At 53.0% G+C, this 12,510-nt stretch overlaps 1 protein-coding gene across 6 annotated transcripts in view; it reads right to left on the bottom strand.

Moving 5' to 3' along the window:
* ABCC8 (ATP binding cassette subfamily C member 8) overlaps positions 1-1,819 on the bottom strand; it is a 75,602-nt gene extending 73,783 nt beyond the window's left edge. For 4 of the 6 annotated variants that reach the window (XM_058305673.2, XM_071218159.1, XM_058305674.2 and 1 more), the window contains exons 1-2: positions 1,568-1,819; positions 50-191 (exon numbers count right to left, since the gene is read on the bottom strand). In XM_058305673.2, coding sequence (XP_058161656.1) covers positions 50-191; positions 1,568-1,715 — 290 coding nt within the window. In that variant the 5' untranslated portion in view covers positions 1,716-1,819. The remainder of the gene's footprint in view (positions 1-49; positions 192-1,567) is intronic. The other 2 variants (XM_071218160.1, XM_071218162.1) reach the window with 1 other exon arrangement.
* Positions 1,820-12,510: the final 10,691 nt, after the last annotated feature.

Genomic DNA, 12,510 nt, shown 5'->3' with positions numbered 1-12,510 from the left:
CAGCACCCTGGGGCAGATCCATCGCCCTGAGTCCTCAGCGGCCACTCACCCGTCAGACAGGATGCCCTCGGCGATCTCACACACGAGGACGAAGAGCAGCATAAAGGTGAGGATCCAGCGCAGGTTGTGCCCGGGGAAGTGGAGCCACGTGCTGTGGTGGATGTGCACCTTGGAGCTCTGACTGCCCCATCCTGCAGAGAGAGACCGCCAGAGGCCAAGAGGCTGGCCCACCTGGAGGAGGGTGCACCGACCCCAGGAGGGACCCACCTGCCTTGGGTGCTCAGTGGGGGATGGGGAGTATGCACATTTGCACACAGGTGCACGAGGATCGCAGAGCCTGGACAGCATGAACTAAATGTCTAAGCATGAACTAAATGTCTAAGCATGAAACCAGCACTCGTGCAGGCCCACCTGTGCAATTACCCCATTTTATACACTGGCCTCGCGTGGGACGCGTCATCAGATAAGAAAACCATCTGGCTGGGAACAGAGGTGTAAAGGCTAGTGCAGTTTTTCATACATGTATGAATATATGTTGCATATGCTTCCTTCCTATTTCTGTCTAGGTGTTTGCCTTTGTCAAGAGCTAGCAACCATTTTTTTCTGCAGCAGCCTCCTCATTTAAATTTAATTTTGTGACCATCTTCCCTTTCCTCCCAAATACTCTCTATGATTTTAAGTTTTTTTTTCTTAAAATAAACCAACACCTTTTGGGGAAGCCGGGGACACCCTGTGATTTGACAGAGCCCGCGGGCTCGGGGAATTTGAGATCTTGACGCGCGGCGAAGGGGAGCCGAGTCCAGAGGCGCGCACGGTTGTCCTGGCAGCGGCGCCCAACTTTGCAGATGGTTTCGGGTCTGCGCGGTGGGAGCCGCCAGGGTCCCGGCGCCCGCGAGTCGGGGTGCTCGGGTACGCAGCCCACAAGTTGCGCGCCCCCGAGTCGCGCCCGATTCGGGTAGCAGCGGAAGGGGATCCAAGTCCCCCGCTCCCACCTCCCCTCGCCCCGAACGTGCGGGTCCCAGCACTGTCGCTGGACAGAATGGCCGTCGTCTGGCTCAGCCCGGGAAGGCGCAGGGGTTCGCGGGGCCTTCGTGCCGGCCTCTGAGGCGCAGGATGCCCTCCCCCCTCGGCCCGGCTGCGACCGCAAGGACGGTGCCTTGGGGGAGGGGTGACCACGGCTCACTCAGCCGAGCCACCGCGGCGCGGCGCGACCCGCTTCCCGACCTTCCCAGCGCGTGCGGGGACCTCTGCTTTGCCCGTTCCCATCCCAACTCCGGCCCTGCAGTGGCGAAACTTGGGGTTCAGGGACGTCCGCCGTGTTCGGCGCGGGTTCGGGGGCACCTCGGGAGACGGTGGAGATGGGGGCCGCCAGGCAAGTGAGGGGATGAGCGGGCGTGCGAGTGGCGGGGCCGGGGGGCAGAGTACAGAACCGGGGACCCCGGGAGGGAAGCGAGCGGCGGTAGCGGGGCCGGAAGGGGATGCTGTGCGGTGCAGCGCACGGCGCCGCCGCCTCCTCCATCCCCGCCTCTCTCCTGCCCTCCGCTCCGCTGCTCCCGGGCGCGCTCACCGATGAAGAGGATGGGGAAGGTGATGAAGAGCAGGAAGACGTGCGGCACCACGTTCAGGGCGTCCACGAAGCAGCCGTTGTTGAGGACGCCCTGGTCCACCCGGTAGGCGGCCGAGTGGTTCTCGCTGCCGCAGAAGGCCAAGGGCATGGCGGCGCGGGCGCGGGCGCAGGCTCCAGCGGGCTCCGTGCGCCTCCCGCGCCTCTGGCCCTGGCTGCTGCGCGGCCCGACCCGGCAGTCGGGCCCCCGCCGCCCCCCCCGCGGGCCCCGCCCCGTCTGCCCGCCGGCTCTCCCACTATCCCGCCCTGCTCCGCCACCTGCGGGGACCCGGGGGCTGCGGGGAGCTCGTCGGGCCGGGCCACGCCGGCCCGATCCCAGCAGTGGCGGCCCGCGCCCCCAGATGGAAGGCGGGGGCTGTGTGAGTGCCGGCTCAGCGCGTGCACTGGGGGAGGGAGGAGGCCAGGCTGGGTGGGTGGGAGGGCACGCTGCCTTCTGGTTGGGAGGATGGGGGGCGCAGAAGAAGGAGGGTGCGTGTGGGCTCGGACAGGGCAGGATCGGGGTCGCGGGTGTGAGGACTGGGCCTGACGCGGGTGGACGTAGTGAGCTCGGAGTCTCCTGGTGGGAACAGAGTGGCGCAAGACCCCTCTCCACTCCACAAAGAAATGCGGTGAAGGGCGTTGCCTTGGTGAGGGCTCGGAATATTTTCAAAAGTGGTCCCTGGTAAAGGGCGTTAGTGGGAAAGCTGGTGAAATAATGTGTTGAATTCAGTGAATAGTAATGCATTAATGTTTATTAGTTTTGACCAAAGTGTCGTGGTGACGTGAGATGTTAACATTAGGTAAAACTGTGTGAGGTGTGTATGGGAACCCTCTGCACGGTCCTTGCAAATTTTCTGTAAATGTACAATTATTGCAAAATAAAAAGTTTATTAAAAAAAAAAAAGTGGTTCCAGGCCAGGCAGGTGGAGGTGCTCATAAGGTGCTTTCACTATCGGACCTCCCCACACCCTTGCTAAGTGCAGGTTTTAATTTCTCACATTTTTCTGAAGAGGAAACTGAGGCTCAGGGAGGTTCCAAGACTGAGCTAAGGTCACAAAGCGAGCAAGTGGGGAAGCAGAACTCGAACCCTTAGATCCCAGTCCCACCCCATCTCCCTTGCCTATGTCTAATGCATTACCACCTTACAGCAACCCTCAGGCCAGCGGGCAGAATGGGCTGGACCCCAGGCTGAAAAAGAGGCGCTTTCAGAATTGAAATATATGGCGAGGGAATAATCCAAGGCAGCGAGGGGTCCTAAAAGAGGATGTCATCTTAAACTGTATCCCTTACCCTGATTCTGGATTGGTTTAAGAGGTGCAAGCACCTGGAGAAATTGTAAAGACAGCAATCCCTACACCTTCTGGAGAGTCTCACGGAGTCCATGTCCCCCCCCCCCCCCCTCCAAAAAAAAAGTATATGTCCTTTGGAGAAAGAAGAGGAAATGGAATTTAAGAAAAATTTTCTAAGTTAGGGGCATGGAGCATAAACGCGCGTGTTCTTAGGAAGGGTCAGGGTGCCACCAAGGGAAGATCTCTTTAGTCTTTTTCCCTACCAGCTTGTTGTGAGCAAGTCAGACCTTCCAGAAGGCTGTCAGGGCAAGGACTCAGCTATCCCAGGCCCTGGGAGAGGCAAGGCAGAACCAGGCACCAGGGCAGAGGGTGATGAGGTTGGGTGCACAGCCTGGGGAGGGCAGGAGCTCAGGGTGTCAAGGTCTCAGACAAGTTTGGGTTTAAGGAATCTCTCTCAAGCTGTTTTCTGCAGCATCAGCCAAAATAGTGGCAGTCAATTTCCAGCACCAGGGACAGAAATTAATTGACCTGGGTGAATGCAGCCTCTGCAGTGCTGATAGTTGAGTCCACATAGCCAGTTGGAAAAAAGCTTGTGAGATAATGTCAGGTGAAAAAGCAGCAAATAAGATTGGGTGTTATGATTACATCCGTATTCAATATGTATGTTTGAATGCAAAATTGCAGGGGTAGCTCAGACTTGGAAATGGCTGTTGAGTTAAGGTGGAACTCAGTATTAGTTATCATTGTTGTGGTTATTGTTGTTATCATCATCCCCTTTCTTTAAAAATGAGAGGTTCAGAGAGATGAGATAATATGCAAGAATTGTTCTTTTAGTTTTTTCCAAACTTTCACAATGTTGTTATTTTTGTAGTTACAATTTCAGTTTTCACACTTCCAGCAATGCAATTTTTCTTTTCAGTGGTGATAATAATACATGAAGTTTATTATTCATAATAAATAGTGCATTTTTATTATTCACTACTCCTGGTGTGTGATTTTGCATAAGTCTCCATTCCATGCTGCAGTTTCCTCATTTCTATATGAAGAAAGTAATAATACTGACCCCCGAAGATGAGGTTGAGATCGTGGGTGTGAATGTGTTTTGTAAGCCAGGGAGATGGTGCAGGCTCCTTTTTCCCTGAGAGCCCCCACGTGGGAGCTCCTCAGTCAAGGAGGACTATTTGAAGGCCTCTCCCTCCTAGGCCCCACAGGGCCTGGCACAGCTCACACACTTGCCTCTTCTAGGCTATTTGAAACAAACTAACAAAAAGCCCAGGCGGCCCAAGCTGGACCCAAGCAGAGCGAACTCTTAAGGGAGATCACCTGGGAAGCAGACTTGGCCCAGTGGTTAGGGCGTCCGTCTACCACATGGGAGGTCTGCGGTTCAAACCCCGGGCCTCCTTGACCCATGTGGAGCTGGCCCATGTGCAGTGCTGATGTGTGGAAGGAGTGCTCTGCCACACAGGGGTGTCCCCCACGTAGGGGAGCCCCACGCATAAGGAGTATGCCCCATAAGGAGAGCCGCCCAGCGTGAAAGAAAGTGCAGCCTGCCCAAAAATGGTGCTGCACAAACAGAGAGCTGACACAGCAAGATGACGCAACAAAAAGAAACACAGATTCCCGGTGCACTGATAAGGATAGAAGTGGTCACAGAAGAACACACAGTGAATGGACACAGAGAACAGACAATTGGTGGTGGGGGGGGGGGGGGAGAAATTTTAAAAAAAAGAAAAAGAGAAAAGGGAGATCACCTAGGACTCAGTGAGTGCTAGGCCTGGAGTCTCAGGGCCTTCACCTGCCATACTGTGGGCAAGTTCCACCTTTCCCTGGACCTAATGCCACAAGCTACCCTGCCCACCATGTGGGCGTGGAGTCAGGTGCCCCAGGAGGCACAAAAGGACTTCCACAGCAGCATGGGTTGCAATCTTGGAAACAATCCAAATGACTGTCACCCAAATGACTGTCACTTGGGAGCTGGTTAAAAAGAAAACCAACAGAAACTCTCCATATTGTGGAATACTGTGAAGCAAGTACAGAGAATCAAGTAGGGCTTTACATCCTGACATGGAAGGATGTGCAGCACATTCACATGGAGCTCATATACGGAGAGAAAGCATTTGTCTTTCCAACAAGAGCTACACGTGTCCCTGGGGAGGCATTGAGACTCTGATGCCACCCGCCTCCCCCCAGCAATGCTGTCCTGCTTCTGAGGCAGGGCTCTGGAAGGAGGGCAGGCGTAGGAGCTTGCTCAGAGCAGGGGATCCCCCTTTACAGCATTCACTGCCTTCTTCCTGGCAGGATGGAAAGTCTGGGCTGGATTTCAGGGACCTGGGTTTCCACTCTCACCTACCTGCTGGTGGGTGAGGCCTCAGGATGTGCCCCTTCCCTCCCTGTGCAGAAGGTGTTGGAGCAGAGCTTCAAATAGTCCCTTCCAGCTCTAATGTTCAGGACTTAGCCCCTGTCTCTATCCAGCTGAGCCAGGTGTGCCAATGGCAGAGGAGCTCGTCACAGTGACAATGGTGATATAATGGAGTGGGGCGATACTTCAAGAAATTAACCTTTTCAGATACCCTGATCAATAGGGCCGGACTGGGTAAAAACAAACAAACCAAACAAAAATGATGTTATCCATTGTGGAATACTGTGTAGCAAGTACAGAAAATTTAGTGGGGCAACATGGAGAGATGTCTCTCTTCCCTCCCATCCCACCTTCAGGAGGACGAGGGTGAGCCTGCGGCCAGGTGGAAAGCAGACAGCTGGAGTTTCCGCAGGGGGTCTTAGAAGACTGTGGAATTGGTAAAAGAGAGAGGATTGAGGCTAGCCAAAATGTCTTGGCTGGAACATGAGGAAGAAGAGATTTCCCTCTTATCTCCAACCTGAGCCACAGTCAGGAGAAGGGAAGAAGGAAGAGGAGACATCCTAGAGCAGGGGTTCTTAACAGGGGTTCGTGTGGAAAGATTTCAGGGGGTCCGTGAGCTTGAATTGGAATGAAAAAAAACAGTATTCTTGTGGGGACGTGTTGGTGCGGGTGTGATATATTGTTAAATAATACAAAGTGTAGTGTGGATTTAGTAAGGGGTCTGTGGTTTTCACCAGACTGGCAAAAAGATCCGTGGAATAAAAAAGGTTAAGAACCCCTGCTCTAGAGAAAGGGAGCCTGGGGCCCCCTGCCTGCTCTGCGGTAGGGTGGGGAACAGCAGCCAGAACCCAGAAAGGCCAAGCCTGTGTGCAGTGCATCAGGAAGTCCACCCCGGGGCTGCCAGGCTGACAAGGCAGGGGACCCTCACCCATAACCTGCGTGGGTGGACGACACGGGAGCAAGAGGGGTCCTCTCCAGTCTCTTGCCCCCACAAGTCTCCTGGACCTTGACACAGCAGGGCAAGTGGGGAAGGAACTACACGAAAGCTCGAGGTTACCATTTTCCACCAGCCTGGCAGGATGGCGCTTGAAATGGAAATTAAAGTTCTCACTCCTGTCCACTTTGGTTTTGGTTGGAGATCACACTCACCGCAGCAGCATAGCCCAGAGGAGCCTCCTGGGCGTGACCAAGTGCTCCGAGCTCACTTGAGGGCCCTCGTTGCATCCCCAGAAAGATCCACCTCTCTGGTGCGTTGATAAAAATGGAGGCTTCATGGGGAAGTGGAAAAGACTCAATTTGCCCCTGACAACAGATACTAGTAAGAATTCCCCTTTTCTCCTCTTTGCCCCATGGTCCTGTCCCCTGTGTGTTCTCTCACATACCTCTCTCTCTCTCCTTTTTGAAAGCATGGCCCTCGCTCCCCAGAGCATTTCAGCCCTTCCCTTCAGCTTGCACACCCACCAGAGGGTCTCAAGGAGCCTCGCTGTTCTCGTCCTCAGCTGCTGGTCATGCCCCAGACCTGCCCTCTTCCTGGGCAGGTTGGGTGGGGGTCAGGGAGTCAGGGAGGAGGAGCTTTTCCTTTGGTTTCACTGCCATCGGTGGAGTGCTCAGTACACGCCCCACACTTTACCGGTTTTATCCTCCCAGGAACCCCTATTGTCAGAGAAAACAGACTCAGAGCTGGGGGGAGCCAAGGACCCACGGCCTGGCTTCAAAGCCACTCCCACAGGGATCCTGGGGGCACCAAGTGTTTCTCTGCCTCTGGGACTGTGGCTCCTGAGGAGGGAGTGTGGGCGAGTCCGTTTGACTTTAGGGGAAACCCACTCATCTATGCGTTTTGTCTTTTTTGCAGGTGAAAAAACAAAGGAAAGACCCAGTCGTGAGACTGGGGTCACTCAGGGGGCTGGGACTCAGAGTGAGAAGGGGCCCTGCTGAGCGCGGGACTCGCCCCACGGGTGAGGCCGGCACAGAAATGACTTCTGCCATTAGTGACAGAGGAGAGGAGTTCGGCGTGAGCTGCACAGGGTGGTGGCTCGCAGCGTGGCCCTGTGACGCAGGACCCCCAGCCCACCCCCCTGACCACCCTCACCCTGCCCCCTGAGGCCCCACTGCAACAGGATCTCCACCAGGGCTCAAAGGGGACGGCTCCATCTGGCACAGCCTGCCCCCGACAGGGGCTGCTGGTGGGCACAGCGTGGCCTCCGCCGTCTGGGCTGGCAGGGCTCGGCCAGGGCTGGGCCAAGGCTAGGGGAGGTGCGGTGCTGCCGCAGAAAGTGCCTCACAGGCACCTGCCCCCACCGCCCCAGTGGGACCTCAGCTCCCGTTCCTGAGCAGAGGCTGCCAGGACCCCAACTCTGCGCTGAGGGAGTCAGATCCTGGCTCTCTCACTGACCCGCTGTGCGACCTTGGGCAAGTCAGCCTCCCTGAGCCTCCACTATAAAAGAGGAAGACCGATCCAGAGGGAAGGGGGCAGGTGCGCTGGGAGAGGCCTTGTCTGGAAGCGTGGTGCAGAGCAAGCCCACAGCGCTGCTCTCGTTTGGATTTGACTGGTCTCTGTGCACTTGTACGTAATGTATTTCACTGACTTCCTTGTGCACTAGGAAAACGACTTGATGCATAAATGGAGGTAAGTGCGGACACGCCTGTGGCTGTGATTCTGGGGAGAGGAGACCCTTCTCTCTGGTCAAAGAAAGACTTCTCTCAGGAGACCCGAAGAGATGGAGGGAGGAGAGGCAAGGGGCAGTAGGAGAGACAGGGAGGCACTGAGACAGAGGCGCACGCTGCCACCTAACCCTGCTCTGAGGAGCACGGCTGAAGCCCATCCCTCCTCATCCCATTTAGAGCCCAAATCTATTTTTAGCTAAAAGGTATATATTAACAATTCAAACTGGTGGATAAATCCCATTTTAAGCTTTTTGGATCACAGTGTACCCATGAGACTATAATTATTTAAATCATGGTTGCTCTGGGGCCCTAGCAAAGGACAGAGCCTAGAGAAGTTTTATTAAGAAGAACCCAGTGTGGAGAGAAGCATCACCTTTTCCATTGGAGCCGGAGAAATCAAATTCCTTTGACGGCACAGAGACCAGCTTTCCGGGGGGAGGCATGGGGACATTTCTGATTCTCTTGATTGGGGAAATAACTTGGCTCAGCCAACAGGTATTCAACAGGTGCTGTACCACCTGGCAATCCATTAACAGGCATTTATTTAGCCCCCACTGTGTGCCAGCTGTGTTCCCCTGTGACTCTGCAATGTCAGTATTACCATGTCCCTAGGAAACGGTGGCCCAGAGAGGCTAAGGAACTTGCCCTAGGTCACACAGCCAGGGAGACACAGAAACTAGATCAAAACCCAGGTCCAGCAGGGTATAGAACTGTTTATTTCCACACAAGGGGTTCTCAAAGTATGTTCCAGGACAGCAGCATCCACCTAGACATTTGTTAGAAATGTAAACTCTCCAGCCACCCACCTGCCCCAGACCTACTGAATCTGAAACTTGGGATGGAGTTCAGAGATCTGTTTTAACAAGACTTGCAGGTGATTCTGACCCACACTAAAATTAGAGAACCATTACTTTCTATCCTGTTGTCTCCTGATAAGGAATAATAATAGATGGTCTCTTTCTTCAGAAGCTTACAATCTGGTTAACAAGATAAACATTCTATGTTATTTTTTAAATTGCAGATTGTCTGGGCTGGGGAGGTAGCCTATTCTGAAGCTGTAGGGGAAAAGTTAGCCTTGCGGGATGGCCCAGTCTGTACAGGTGAAGAAGGGGGCAGCCTGGCTGGTCGGGGAGAGGGTACTGGTGTGTAAAGGTAAGGAAGCTGGAATGAGATTTATTCCAGATGCAATGAGTGAACCAATAGGCCCTGCTGGGATCAGGGTGCACTGAGGGGAGCCGTGGAAAATAATGGACGGGTTGAGGGAGTGGGGGCTAGAGTGTGTGCTCTGGAATTTCCAGCTAGGCAGCACCCCATGGAGATTCAGGAGCTGCCTTTCATTTGGCAATCCACACTTAGGAAGCACCTGCTGTGTGGGCCCAGAACCAGGCGATGGAAGCTAAAACAGCCTCCCAGAGGCTGTGCTGTGCCCTCCGTGGGGGTAACCCTTCCCCCAAACCCCTGAGCCACCTGACCACCTGCTTCTCAGTTTGCAACACTGAACTCAAATGTCACTCCCTTGGGGAAGGCTTCCCTGATCCTCCCGGGGAAGATAGACTTAAGGTCCCTTCTTGGATCCCCAGCACTTGTACAGCACCTGCCACTGCACTGGCCACCCGATACTGCGATGAGTCATCAGGGTCCATTTGCCGCTGGGCTGGGAGTGGTGAGTCTTACATTGCTTTGGTTCTGGCACAGAGTTGGTGCTCAATCTCAATAAGTATTTGTGAAATCAATGAATGAATGAATGAGGGGATGAATGAAGGAAGCAGTTGTGAAGCTATTTACCCACGGGCATTTAAAAGCTGTGCACCTGCCCGGATGAGTGAAAAATTGATGTCTATAAATTGGATTCAATTTTCTCATTGATCGACATGATATGTATCATTAGAGAGATATTTTCGTGGTCTGTTTTTGACAGATTATTCTTTGTTCACTTATTAACAATATTTATTGAGCGCTTTCTATGTGCTAGGGATCCTACTAAGTGCTAGAGATACAGTGGTGCATACAGCGTATGCTCCCAAGTAGTGTACATGTTCAATTTGGGGGGCGTCTTCAACACCTTGCTGCTAAGGTTTTTGTGTTTGAATCATCAATAGAGGACTTACCCTCTTTTGGGTCAGAGACGCTTTTGAAATATGATTGAATACCCCTTAAAGGGGCCTTGCATTTGTTTCCCAGAATTGCTGTAGCAAAGTAACACAAAGTGGGTGGCTTAAAACAGCAGAGGGAAACGGACTTTGCCCAGGGGTTAGGGCGTCCTTCTACCACATGGGAGGTCCGCGGTTCAAACCCCGGGCCTCCTTGACCCGTGTGGAGCTGGTCATGCGCAGTGCTGATGCGCGCAAGGAGTGCCGCGCCACGCAGGGGTGTCCCCCGCGTGGGGGGGCCACACACTCAAGGAGTGCACCCATAAGGAGAGCCGCCCAGCGTGAAAAGAAAGTGCAGCCTGCCCAGGAATGGCACCGCCCACACTTCCCGTGCTCCTGACGACAACAGAAGCGGACAAAGAAACAAGACGCAGCAAATAGACACAGAGAACAGACAACCGGGGGGAAGGGGGGAATTAAATAAATAAATCTTTAAAAAAAAAACAAACAACAGAAATTTTATTCTTTCACAGTTATGGAGGTTAGAGGTCTGAATTCAAAGTGTAGGCAGAGCCATGCTCCCTCTGAAGGCTCTAGAGAATCCGTCCTTGCTTCTTCCAGCTTCTGGAAGCCCCCAGACGTTCACTGGCTTGTGAACTCCAACCTCTGCCCCCATCTACACGGTCATCTTCCCTCTCTCTCTCTCTGTGTTCATTTATTCTCTTTATGTGTATTTCCTTCTCTTTAAAAGGACACAAGGTGTTGCATTAGGCACCCCTAATCCAGTATGACCTCACCTTAACTTGATTACCTCTGCAAAGACTCTATTTCCAAGTAAGGTCACATCCATAGCTCCTGGAGGTTATCTTTTTGGAGGACACAATTCACCCACAAACAGGGTTCCAGATGCTGGGATTCATAAGCCCTCCCTAAATCCATCTGCAGTCACTGAGTTAGGAACTGCCGGCTTGAGGCTTCCACCAGGAGGCTGTCTGGTGGACCGTGCGTGAGTTTGGAGCTGCATCTGGCAGGATTTTGTTCTATGGCTACCTGTCAGGTGAGGGAATGGGGCCTGATCAGCAGTCTGAACTGGCTCACTGGTCTCAGAACACCCATGGTCGATGAAGAGTCCGTGACCAGAGTGGCCAGCTGTGCCACCTGCAGGCAGGGAGGGAGAACTCTGCTTCCCGTCAAGCAGTTGCCTTCACTGCTAACCAGCAATGCTCACTGAGAACCTGCTGTAGTCTGCCCACCCGTGACCAGTGCGCCTCATGAGTGCACATGGACTGGGGCAATAAAACTGCCCTGGATTTCTCAATGCTCCTGTAAAAAGCCCTAGCCTCCTGAGCACATTTCTGTCCCTATGATATAAAGATGGGGGATGTTTGTTTTCATTTCCCTTAAAAGCATTTTTACCTTTCACATACCATGAGCGTTAGGCCTACAGCCATTTATCTAGTTAATTGCTCTGATCCACGAGGATAATAAAACTTCTCTTCTCTCCCACCCCCACCTTCCCAAGGGCTTCGAGCCAGGGCTAGGTCCCTAGGTTAAGCTCCCAAGGGGCCAGCCAGACCTGAGCACTATCTCCCTGGGTTTTTACATTTCAGAAGGGTAGAGTGAGAACCCAGAATACTTTCCATCTGTCTGAAAGATGCAAAGTTTTTTCCCCTTTCTTTTTGGGAGGGGAGGGGGACAGTGGTCTCTCCTCCGTTTATAAACAGGAAATTCATTGTTCTCTATCCCTGGCCTATGGAGTACCTGTCCACTCATATAGATTTTTCTATCTTGTTTTCATTGGGTCACCCAGGGGTAAGTTCTGAGTCAAGAGGTGGCCAGCATGCTCGTTATGTGCCATGAGGTAACTGATACATCTGTTTGCGCTCTCCAACACCTTATGAATGCATTCAGAATAAAATGATCAGAGATAAAATGTCAATCAATTGAGTTTCTTTTTAGGATTAAATGAGATCAATGTTTCTGGACAGAATTTTTAAGGTAATGCTTCCATAGTTGGCTAGCTGCCTTTTGTCTGTTATTTTCTCTTTTATTTATTTTTTTATTCCTCCCCTTCTTGCGGCTTGCTTGTTGTTTGCTCTGTGTCCATTCACTGCATGCTCTTCTGTTTTTGTTTGTCGCCTTTTTGTTGCGTCACCTTGCTGAGTCGGCTCTCCGTGGCGCTTGCGGGCCGGCGGTGCTCCGCAGCGTGCGGGCGAGCCTGCCTTCACGAGGAGGCCCGGGACGGGAACCCAGGGCCTCCCGTATGGGAGACGGGAGCCCAACTGATGGAGCCACAGCCACTTCCTGTTATTCTATATTTTAAAGGTGAAGTAAAGTTTACTTTAAAAATACAAGATACAAAAAAACTATCAAAGATGAATACTAAAGGTCCAAAAGGTAAACACACACACACTCAGGTGGAGGCCTGTCGGGGGAGCAGGGGGGCGGTGGGGGGGGAGGGGGTCTGCTCTCCTAGGAAAAGGGAATGTGCATAGAGGAACTCCA

The sequence above is a fragment of the Dasypus novemcinctus genome, chromosome 10 (assembly GCF_030445035.2).
Source record: "Dasypus novemcinctus isolate mDasNov1 chromosome 10, mDasNov1.1.hap2, whole genome shotgun sequence".
Classification (NCBI taxonomy): domain Eukaryota; kingdom Metazoa; phylum Chordata; class Mammalia; order Cingulata; family Dasypodidae; genus Dasypus; species Dasypus novemcinctus.
The sequence above is the reverse complement of the archived record's forward strand: the minus strand, read 5'-3'. Positions and strand labels throughout refer to the sequence as shown.